The sequence below is a fragment of the Echinops telfairi genome, unplaced genomic scaffold (assembly GCF_000313985.2).
Source record: "Echinops telfairi isolate 266 unplaced genomic scaffold, ASM31398v2 ScPeMD7_7424;HRSCAF=8462, whole genome shotgun sequence".
Lineage (NCBI taxonomy): Eukaryota > Metazoa > Chordata > Mammalia > Afrosoricida > Tenrecidae > Echinops > Echinops telfairi.
Genome location: NW_022111324.1, coordinates 42,423,329 through 42,435,273, shown reverse-complemented (window position 1 = coordinate 42,435,273; position 11,945 = coordinate 42,423,329). Strand labels below are relative to the sequence as shown.

The 11,945-nt window shown below is 42.1% G+C and overlaps 1 protein-coding gene and 1 non-coding gene across 3 annotated transcripts in view; both read right to left on the bottom strand.

The window, feature by feature from the left end:
• Positions 1-11,945, bottom strand: part of NEK7 (NIMA related kinase 7) — a 100,533-nt gene that overhangs the window by 73,548 nt on the left and 15,040 nt on the right. For both annotated transcript variants that reach the window (XM_004699783.2, XM_045298117.1), the window contains exon 2: positions 10,771-10,911. In XM_004699783.2, the coding sequence (XP_004699840.1) occupies positions 10,771-10,911 (141 nt within the window). The remainder of the gene's footprint in view (positions 1-10,770; positions 10,912-11,945) is intronic.
• Positions 8,186-8,349, bottom strand: LOC115872506. The gene has a single exon (XR_004047904.1). It is a non-coding gene; the product is annotated as a U1 spliceosomal RNA (small nuclear RNA).

The following is an 11,945-nucleotide window of genomic DNA, read 5'->3' as shown; positions in this document are numbered from 1 at the left end:
ATTCATTTCCTGGAAAATTGGAAGAAGAAGACTTTTTCTTCCATAGCCGACCGTGTTCACAGGGGTAGAGATGGCAAAGCAAGGAGCAGCGGGGTAGAAGCAGCATAGCAAAAGAGCTGTGTCCCCCATAGAAATGAATCACAAAATAGTCTTGGACGAAATTGTCTATGGACATCTTTTTCCTTGCTAAATATATCATCAGTCTCAACGGTGAGATGAGAGCAGAGGACAAGAAATGTTTCTTAGTCCCAGAAACCTGTTCCTTCTATAATTGAAATGTACATCTAACTTCTGTCAGCCTTCGTCATATTTTATTAAGTCAACAGGTCTGAACCAAAAATTAAAGGACGTGTATCGATTTCTTTCTTATGGGCTCCTTCCACCCAAATGGGTTATGAAACCAGAAACGAATGTGTGTCCTTAATTATCCTATGCCAACCTTTGCTTCAGAGGTGTAGACTTTGACATTCAGTTCGCTAGTATTGGGGTCTAATTTGCCGTCTATCAGTAAATCCTGTTTCTTAGGTTTGGTTAAATTTGGGTACATTTTCATAGAATTGGTTAAGGTGCTAAAATCCCTTTCCATGCTTTCAAAGAAGTAATAAGCCTTCAGTATGCACCTCCCTTTTTCCAAGCATAGATAACAAACAAAGCTGTAGTGATGTGGCCAAACCTTAGTACATTCTATTTTAAAATTCCGGACAAAGGAAACTCACGGCCACCCTAAGTGTGTAAAGGAGTATTGCTCCAGAAAGTGGTCAAGGCTGTGACCTTTCAAAGACAAATCGCTAAGTTAGCTGGCATGTCAGGGACCTTGTGCATGGCTGAGCCATGCAGCTGGCAGTCAAGTTCTACTTGGATGAAACTAGTAACAACAAAAACCAGAAAGTGATGGCAGAGAGAAAAGTAAATAGGGGCCTTAAAAACCAACAGAGGTATTTGGATAATAGTTTCATTATAGGTTTGTACACAAAGAAATGAATTATAGAAGTACGACTTCAACAAATTAACTTGGCCAAAGTAGAAAGGATGCTAAAAGAATTGAGCACGATAACAGGGCTTGAAACAAGCTGTGTGGGTGCTGTCAAGGTGGTTCCTACTCCGTGTGACCCCATGTACCAGAGCTGGAGTGCCCACAGGGTGTCCTAGGCCATCACCTTTACAAGAGCAGATCACCAGTTTGGAGCAGATGGGTCAGTTCAAACTGCCAGCCTTTCCATCAGCAGCAGAGGGTTTATGTTCCTTCTAAGAAACGTGGGTGGAATCCTTTTCTCCCCCTCCCTGTTTCCCTCCTTCCTTCCATTCTTTCTTTCAGAATATTTCTATGACAAGTTATGCAATTAAATCATCACTAGGTCAAAAATCAGGCCTTGTCTCTCTCCATATTCAGACTCCTTGAGAAGGGACCCGAGGAGCGGACAATGTTGACATTTACCAGTGCCCTATGACTCTACGAAACAGCTAAAGTTAAGAAACCTCTTTTATGTTCCAGAAAATAGCTTAGTATTAAATCACTTTGCCTCATATGACTTAGGAAAGACTCCAGGATGTCCTCCAGTAATATTAGGCCAGAAGGACTTTCAAATTCCCATTTGTTGCCTCATAAATGATGAGCATATCTGCTTAGTACCACAGATCAATCAGAACAAAATGCTTTGTTAACCAAATTTTGGCTAAGCTTCTCTCCTTCATCCAACTCCTTGAAGTCTGGACTTCCCTCAGCCCCAGTCAACATACAGCCACTGCTTAAGAGCCCCTGCCAGGGCACAGACTGACCTCAGTGTAAAAGACTATCATTTACTATTTGATCGTGTAATTTCTTCATTCCACTTGCCTACACATGATTCTTTTTAACCTGTTTACTCTTTCTCTATAAAAGAAAATACTTTTTTGCCCAACTTTTAAGACACTTACTACTGATAGAACAAGGGGGTCTTCAGAACATTCATGGGGAAAAAATGGAATTAAAAGATGAGATTTTTGCACTTTTTGACACCTTCCAACAGAAAAATAAAGAGATTTAGCTCAAGGAAATGACTCATTGACTTATGTAGTTATAAAAAGTGGTAAATCCGAGTCTACGACTCTGGCATTAGGCTGGAGAGTTCTTAGACACATAACTGCAGAGGCTGACCCACCCAAATAGCAGGTCAGGTGGCAGGCTGCTGGCTACAGAGGCTGAAGAACCCAGGAGGGACAGGTAAGACAGCAAGCTCACAGACTGTAGCGGTCAGTGAATCCCAGATGGCAGGCCCCTGGCTAACAAGCTGTGGAGGCTGACAAATCCCAAGATCATCTTGGCAGATATTACAGCAGGTCGCTAGCCCACATCCTCAGAACTGGAGGTTAGATGGTGATGAGCCAGATACAGCATCCAGGGGAATAAAAACCAGTGTGCTTTGCCAGAATTTCCATATATAGATTGGAGGCAAGTCACACACCCAAGGAAACTCCCCTTACAAACATTGGCTGATCACATCATAGAAGTGGTTACATTATATCACAAAAGCATAGCTACTTCATTACATAACTGCCAAAGTACCGAGATAGCATAGCCTAGCTCAGTTGACACGTGTGCTATCACAGTATAAATTTGTTTTTTATTTGACAGGGCACACCAGGGACCTCAGAAAGGATTTCTCAATCTTTCAGCCTGGGCTACTTGTGGCAAACACCAAGAATCTCCTACTTAGTATATGCCGCATGTTGAGTTCAAAGTGCTACATGAAAATGAAACACTTTTGAAAACCTTCAAAACTGTCCTAATTAACAACCCAAAAGAAAAGCCTCTGGGTAGTACAGACAATGTGCTTGGCTGCTCACCAAAGTTTGCCATTTTGAGTGTCCTCCAGTGGGAGGGAGGGGGAGGAGAGCAAGTGGGGCACTTGGTAAGAAAGGCCTAGTGATTTACTTTCTGAAAAGGCAGCCATTCCTTTGAAAATTCTATTAGAATCTAGTTTTCTGTTCCATCGGACGGCACATTGCGTTGTCTTGAGTCAGAATCAACTCAACTGCAACTAGCAGAGCGTCATTATCTATTATGAATCCTTTCTTGCCTACGATTCAGAGTCCTAGGCCGGATTCAATGGTCACAACTGACTCTCACATTCATATTTTTTGCCATCAAGTCAATTCCAACTCGCAGCGACCCTTGAAAACAGAGTTTGACTACCCCTTAAGGTTTCCAAATCTAGTCTTTACAGACATGGGCTGCCACACCTTTCTACCACAAAGTACTAGAGGGTTGGAGCCACTGACCTTCCCATGAGCAGCCAAGCATTCAACTCCTGTGCCATCAGAGCTCCTTCTACTTCTATTCTAGCAATTCTAACATTCGAATTGACATATCCCTCTGAGAACTCCTTTTTACATCAAGAGTCTATGCGGTAGCATTTAACATTTATCTGTTCAATACTGACCCTCCCTTTCCCCCTGGAAAGCAGGAAAAATGTTGCTGGTTTCTTTTCTCTCTCTCAGTGCTCAGAGGTTCATAGTAGAAACTTTCATACTGGGTTGATAACCACAAGGTCAGCAGTTTGAATCCAGGAGGTGTGTAACCAATGAAAAACCACTATGCTATTAGGACTCCCTCTAGTAAAGTCGACTTAAAGATACATCCCACCCTAATCCTGTAACAGGGAAAGCTCTCCAAATTGGGATTACAGCCTCCGGCATAAAGTTCAGAATTATACTATGAAGGAATTATGGCCCAAAGGGCCATATTAATTGACTACATCTTTTTAATGTATGGTTGTTGTTTTTTTATATATGGTGGGATTCTGTTTGCTAGTATTTTGTCCAGGCTGAAAGCTACTGCCATGCAGTGAATTAGTTACTATGGCTCTTCTGGCCATCGCCTTTGTTCAACTCCAACTCATTGACAACCAGTCAATTTCAACTCACAGTTACCCTACAAGTCAGGGTAAGACTATCCCCGTGGGTTTCCAAGACTGACTCTTTATGGGAGAAGAAAGCCTCATCTTTCTCCCATGGAGCACCTGGTGGTTCTTAAACTGCTGGCCTGTGGATAGCAGCCCAAGGAGTAACCAGTACACCACCAAGCATCTCGTAGAGCCATGGTGACTCCCACCAAATAACCTTCCTTTTCCCCGTGGTCTGGATAAGAACATGGCAGGGAGTGGGGAAAGGGAAATACCAAATGGAGTACATGATTCAGCTGTGAATGACTGTTAATAGGGTTAATTCTAATTGCCATCCTGCTCGTTATAAAATAAACCAGTTCAGATGCAGGAAGGGGCAATCTTACGGCCAGTAAAAGAGAAGAATCAAGAGTGGTATGTGCCTTGTCTGTTGCCCCTCAAGATAAATAGACAGTGAGCTTCCTCGATGCAGGAAACAGCTGTGACAGAGGAGCAGCAGCAACAGCACAACCAGGAGCCAGAGCAGGAGCCAGAGGGGGGACCTCCCAGCCCAAAGAGCAAGTAAAGCTGAGTACTTCGGGGTAAGAGGCCGGCTTGTGAAGTGGAGTGCCTCTGAGCCCTTATTTGAGTAGCTGGATTTGCCGATTCACAGCTTTGGAGCGGAGTGCCTTTAAGGTTGAGGTTTACAGAGGAATGGCATGCCCCTTGCGATCTATTGGCAACTAGAAAATAACTCTAACACTCACTGCCTGAGCAGGGCAGAGGGCCAAGCCAAGAAGAGTGAGAGCCAGAGGCTTGCCTGCATACAGGGTAGAGTAGAAACTGCCTTGACTGAACCGCTGGATCCTGACCATTTGTACTGTAACTTGTTAGTGTCCTTTAAAAAATAAAAACTCTCCTAATTAAGTATCCTCTGTGAGTTTTGTGTGGCCTTTGCAATAAACTGCTAAACTTAGCAGAAAAGTAGATGCAGAGAAAGTAGAGAGCTGGGAAGGAGCACTTGGTATCAGAAGGTTCAGGAGGGTGGAGGTCTGTCTGACTTTTGCCTAAGGCCATCAGCTTGGGGAGGTCAGATTAGGCCCCCACATCTTTACAGCAGATATTAACCTGTAGTTTTCTTTCTTCCTCTCCCTTCCCTTCCTTTTCCCTCTGGCCCCCCTCTCCTTCACCTCACCTTCCTCCTTCCTTTCTTCCAGGCCTTCCTCCCTGAATGCTTTCAAATTTTTCTCTTATCTTTAATTTCTAAAGGTCTAACAAAGGAGACTTGTTGGCTGGCAGTGGTGGATAACGATTGAACTGCTACCCTGTTTCCCCGAAAATAAAGACAGTGTCTTATATTAACTTTTGCACCCAAAGATGTGCTAGGTCTTATTTTCAGGGGATGTCTTATTTTTCCATGAAGAAGAATACGGTACACATATATTGTTTATTGTTTTATTAAAAGAGACCTTGCACTTCCTGTCTGCTCTGGCTGTGCTGCGGCCAACAGTGAGCTGCGCAGCGGCACCCACCACGACGGTCCAGAGTCATGGTAGCTTCAGGGGGCCTTATTTTGGGGGAGGTCTTATTTTCGGGGGGATGCCTTATATTTCGGCGAGAGGCAAAACTGTAAGTAGGTCTTATTTTGGGGGGATGTCTTCCTTTCTGGGAAACAGGGTAACAACAAAGTCAGTAGTTCAAAACCACCAGTCTCTGCAGGAGAGAGAAGTCTGTCTAGTCCTATAAAGATAGATAGCGCCTCAGAAACCCTAGATAGGGTTGCTATACATCAGCATCAACTCAATGGCAGTGAGTTTGGTTTTGATTTCTAACAAGGATGCATCTTAGATTTGTAGAATCATGTATTTCATTAGATTGGGGAGATTTTCTGTCATTATTTCTTAAAATGTTATTTTGCCTCTTCCATCTCCTTCTGGAATTGCAAGATGCATATTGCAAGTCCCTAATTCCATTCAGCTGTGCTCAGCCTTGCTGCTCTTGCTGGTCTATAAATCACCATGCTGCCTGGTGCCTGATGAAACATGCGGGAAAGTCCTCTGTGTTCCCATTTTACTTACTGTCCCAGCAATTGCACTACCTTTTTTTTGGGGGGGGGCCTCGTTTTGTTCTTGCATGGCTTGTTAAATTTCTCTTAGCACATTTTCTGTGTTTTCTTTAGTTCTTATGTTTAATGGTGTATTATGTACTTCTGTTTTTTTCATGATTTGGGTCTCCCAAGCTGTGCTTTCACTCCTTTTGTGTGGTGTTCATTTGCATAAATCAAAGTTTCACTATTCTTTAGGTGTCTTGCTTTTTTTGTTGGGGCATTGGATTTCTTTTTCCTTTTTATTTATTTTTGATTAACCATTTTCTTGGCACATAGTTCACAAATTATAGTACAATAGCTCAATCAAATCAAGAAAAGCTGTTCACTCATCACCACAATCAATGCTAGAATAGTTTCTTCATTCATGTATTCATCATCATCGGCACCTCATTTCCCCCCACCCTCCACTGACACACCCCAAGGAACCATTAATTCAGTTAGTCCTCTCGAAATTTACCTATCCTGGATTTCATATACAGAAAAACACTTTAAAAAGAAAACAACAAAAAATTTAACAATAACAAAGACAGAAAAAAATTCCACAATTGAAAGTAAATCAGAAAATACTGAAAAAACAGAATAAATTTAAAATGGATCAAAAGGGAGATCAAATGAAAAGGTGTTAAATTTTAACCACCTACATCTGTAATAATATACCTTCCAATGCAGTCTGCATGATAGCAAGGCTATTCACATCCCTGGTCCATGGTCGGGAGAGATTCACCAAGGTTTAATCCATATGTATTTCCCTTTCACTTTTTTTATAAACTGAAATAACTTTAAAATGGGCCAAAGGGGAAATCAAATAAGATATTACATTTTGATCTAACTATATCTGCCATAATCAACGTTACAATGCTCTGATACCAAGGCTAATCACATCCCTTAACTATGGTCAGAGGGGATTCACCAATGGCTTACTCTAGGTGTAGAGCCTGCAAATGGATTTGGGGCTTCCACTGTCTACCACTGCCTTCTCCAAACCAGGTGTTCACAATTTAAGGTTTAATACAATTCCCTCTTTGAATTTTATTTACAATCCTTGGATCACATGTGGACTTAGCTGATGCCTAGTTGGTTGGCTGTTTATTTGAAGACATGGCCTCAGATGCTATTCCTGCTAATAACCAGGCACCATTTAGTTTCTTTAGCACACATTTCCCCAGCATTCATAGCTTCAGTGATAACATCATGACGGCAAGCATTAAGCAGAGCCATTCATAAGAACTAATTGTTCTTAGATTGAGGTTAGAATTAAGTGTGAGCTCAAAATACATTCATATATCTATGGTTTACATATGTCTCTAGCTCACCTTAAACACATGGTCATTTTATGTTAGAGAACATTATCAATCGTCTCCCTGGGGCATAAGGTAGTTCTACTAATAGTGTCATTAATTTAGCCAAGGGTATAGAATTAAAAAAAAACTATTGAGAAAAGGAAATTATACCAGTGTAAGCCAGCTATGAACCACACTACATGAATTAACTTGTACTGATTAAACTCTTAAGCGACTGGACACTATTTATACAGACAATCAGAGTTGGTGATATGGTAAAACTTTCAATAATAATCACAATGGCACAGCCACACCTCCTGGATTAGGGCATGTCATAATAAAGCAAGAAAGGCATTAAATAGTAAGTATATGGTAGTTCAGGGACACCAGATCCTTTATACCCTCAAGGCAAGAAAGCCAAACCAAAGTCCACCACCTGCCAACTCTATGTCCTTGAGATGGCAATCATCCATCTGTTACTTCTCACACTAGGGAGTTTCAGCCGTAAGTCCAAGGGCTACAGATGAGTATGAGGGAAGGCTCAGATCACCTGGTGGTGTTTCCACATCAAGTCCTTTGAGTGTGGCCTATGAATAAGGTGACCAGATTTTAACATTGGTAATGTGGGACACCATTGATAAAACTCATATCCTGGCAAAATAGCCACATGGCAGCCCAAAACCATATACCCTAGCTTGTTGTGCATTCTTTCCAAAAATGCTGTGAGACAAATTGTTAAAAATCAGAACTGTCCTGCCAAAAGCACCTGGTCACCTTATGAAGGATGTTTTGTCTCAAAAGAATATAGTCTCAAGTCCCAGTAGTCTATAGCACAAGGCCTGGGTCACCCAGAGCTGGATAAAAACTAGATCAAAACTGTCCAAGTAGGAACATAGGACTAATCATATTCTCCCCTTGGGTTCTTTTTCGGGTTTTTTTAGGGGAGAAAGCGAACGTAGTCCCCCACTACCACAAATTATGCAGTCAAGTCTCCCACATTGGGGAAATCAGAGGGGTCAGCACATCCGGAGTGCAATGGATAAGCCTCGCCCTGGGAAAACCACTTTCGTGATCATGGTATCTCCCCTGCCAGGTTAAGTATCCCCCTTGGGTTCTACAGAAGTATCGTAAAGCATTTTTTGTTTTTTTATCCCCCATTAGGAGGTTGCTCTTCCCCAGTTTCCCACCAACAAAAATGTAATGCCCCCCCACCCATCCACCCATGTCCATTCTGACTTGAGTTTCCAGTTAGGCTTCCTTATTCTGGTAGGAGTGTCTGTTGGCTTGGGGTGACCTCCAAACCATTTTGCATGGCACCCACTGTATGGTCTTCTCTCTCACCCACTCCCCAGCTGAGCTGAGGTTTCCTCTGCTGAAGTCGTTTTTTAAGATGGACGTATAGAGGGGATGATATGTTTCATAGATGCTACGAAGCCTCTCTACCTTGTTGCTTAGAAACCAGATTAAAGATTACATGTTCTGGTAGCAGGAGTCTGCTTTCATGAGGGCGTTCGCTTTCTTAGCTTTCCCCCAATATTTGGTAATTTTGCCCAAACTACTTTGTGCAAGGAACATAAATGGGTAACCATTTCCTCTCTCTCTCTCTGTGACAGCTTCATTAACTTAGGATTAATGAGGATTCAAACTTTCTAGATTGTGGATTTAACTTTCAGTCTCTCCCCAATACACCAGAAAACACACTGTGACCAATCCCTACACCACTTAGCACCACCATTCCGGTGAGATCTTATATATTAATCAATCCTCCCACCAGGGGAAATAACTCTTTCTCTCCAGCTATTACTCCCTTTCTTTGGTTCTGTGACCATGTTTACAGCCAGAGAACTCACACACAGGAAGCCCCCTTCAGGGTTTGTGGGACATGTTGGTTTGGTAGGAGGCTTCGCTGCTCTGCGCAGAAGCATAGGCTTCTGTCTGAGAAGGCTATGACCAGTGAAAGAACAAGTCAGCTTTGCTCTGTTTCAGCAGGAGGAGGGACTGGCACTTCCCGGAAGAGATCCATCTTGTTAGTTTCAGAGCCCAAGTGGCCCTGGGGTGTTTGGGGGCCTGGGGAAACAGTCCCTTCTTAGGGAACCGCCTCTGCAAGGGATCTCTGTAAGAGTTTGTATCAGTCCAGCAGCCAACTCTTACTAGGAGAGGAAGAGACTGTCTTGCCCTGAATGGGCCCAAGAGGTCTGCTTTGGAACGTTGGCTATTGGCACAGCCACAGCGGGCTCAGTCAGGCGTCCTCAGCATCACCCAGAAGGGGGAGCACAAGCAGATGCAGACTAAATGTCCTGTTGGTTTCAAAGGTCTGAGCTACATAGAGTGTGCAAGGAGGCAGGTCGATGCTAACGATGAGAGCTTACTTCACTGTAGAGAGCCTTCCATATTAATTCATAGTAGGTTGGCAGGCAACAATGGTCTTCTAGGTGGGGAAGGTGCTGACACACTCAGATCCATCTTGTTGATTTTAGAGTTGGGGTCAGGGGAGTGAGATCCTGTCTCTTTGTACAGGCACAGGGTGTGATGGCTAGGGAAATGAGCTCTTCTCCTGGATCCACTTCCCAATTCCCAAATACAGCAGCCCACATGAGAGGGGGTTCAGGGTAGGCAGGGACAGTGGGAGAATTGGTTTCCATAATGTACACGAGTTGCTGTGAATTTACTGTTTCTTGGCTGTCTGCGGTTTTCCAATACTTTCCTCTGCTCACTGATTCAGTGTCTCTCAAAGTTGAGCGCTCTTTCTTTGATAGTATTTCTTGGGGCGGAAGAGAGTCAGAATGATGGTCTGTTTATATTGCATCTTCCAGGAATTTTCTTTTTTTTTTTTTTTTCATTTCCCAGTATATGTTCACTTCATTTGCTTTTGATTCATTTATTGCCTAGGTAGCCCTCTACATTAATTTGTTACCCCTCTCTAATAGTGACTGCCATGTGTTAACTTCATTCAACACGTTCAATGAGACATGCAGAACTTCATGTGAGCACTAAACACTTAATTCAATGGTCCAATTATACGTAATGCTGATTACATAAGTCTGCCTCGTAAAACTCAGAATCGTGAAAGCTTTTGTTGGATCACCCCAACTATTGCGGAATCTATGTAAATAGTGCTAGCTGCGTTTTTAATCCCTGGTAGCACAGTGAGTTGTTGGGCTGCTGATTGGAAGGTCCACAGTGCACACCCACCAGCCTCTCCAGAGAAGCATGATGATGCAGTCTACTTCTGTGAAGATTGATTACATCCTTGAGGACCGTGTGGCAGAATTCTACTCTAACCTACACGATTGCAGTGAGTCTGAAACAATTTGGAAGCAGAGGGTTTGGTTTTAGACAAAGCACTAAAGCGAAAAGTTAATTTCCATTTTGCACGACACTGAATTTCAACCAAAATACAAAGTTTATTTCTTCCAAATATTCTCAACTTAAAGCTGTCATTACCTGATTGTTCTGGACATTCTTTTTTTTATTATTCTCTAGCATAGTTTTATAATGACTTGTGTAATTAAAATGATCTTACCTGTACTTTTTTTAAAGCTACTGGTACTCCATCCAAGAGACAAGATGCTCTATAAACTTCACTAAATTGTCCACGACCAATTTTCTTCTCTATTCGAAAGTTGGCTAATGTATTGTAGCCCATATCTGGTCGTAAGGCCTTCTGTAATTAAAAGAAGTCAGAAAAGTTTTCAATCACAAAGCATGCTAGGAGAAAACTCATTGATCATTTTCCCATAAGTAAGCATTGCCTGGGTTAACACTATAGACATCCATACACTGAACAAAGTACTTAGTGACTCGTGCCAGACAATGCTTTACATGCTGGGGATTCAATGGCAAGCTAAACAGACAACAATGCCGAGAACATGAGTGACATTTGTTCTGATGGAGAAAAATATTTAAGAAACAAGGTATATATGAAATGTAGGCACTCTGATGAACAAGTAAGCACTGGTCTGCTAATCACAAGGTCACCAATTCAAAACCACCATGGGAAAAAGTTGGGATTATCTGCTCCCATGAAGATTTATAGCCTCAGAAACCTGATATAGGATGGCTGTCAATTGGAATCAACTCCTTGGCAGTGGGTGTTTGCTTATATGACACATAAAAAGAGGGTGTTAAGCGCTCAGTTTAAAAATAAATCAAGAGGGACATTAAATGTCAAGAAATTTAAAGTTTTTACATAAGAGCTAATTGTCTTAGATCACAGGATATACATCTGTTCTGTCCAAGTATTTCTTTTGCAAAGAACCTTTGAGTTGAAATGGATCTGCCGTATATTCATTTAGGCCATCCGTTAAATTGTACATGAGATACTTAACGTAATGATAAGCAGTATGTTTTGACAATGACTATTATCAGTAACAGGAAGTTTTCCACCACCACCAAATTGTTTATTTCACTCTTTATTGAATACTATTTTCTGCTCATGGAGAAAGCCTTTACTTTTTTTACCGACATTTTTTTAAGTACTTACTACATACGATGCACTAGTAGTTAGCTAGTAAGGAAACAGAGATGAATTTAAAAAAGTCTCTACTCTCCAAATACATTACCTGGCAGTCTGGTCCTATAAAGATTACAGCCTAGGAAACAGTGTGGGGCAGTTCAACCCTAGCCCTTGGTTCACTATTGGTCAGAATCGACTCGATGGCACGCAACAGTAGCATCACACATGACAATCACAGGTCC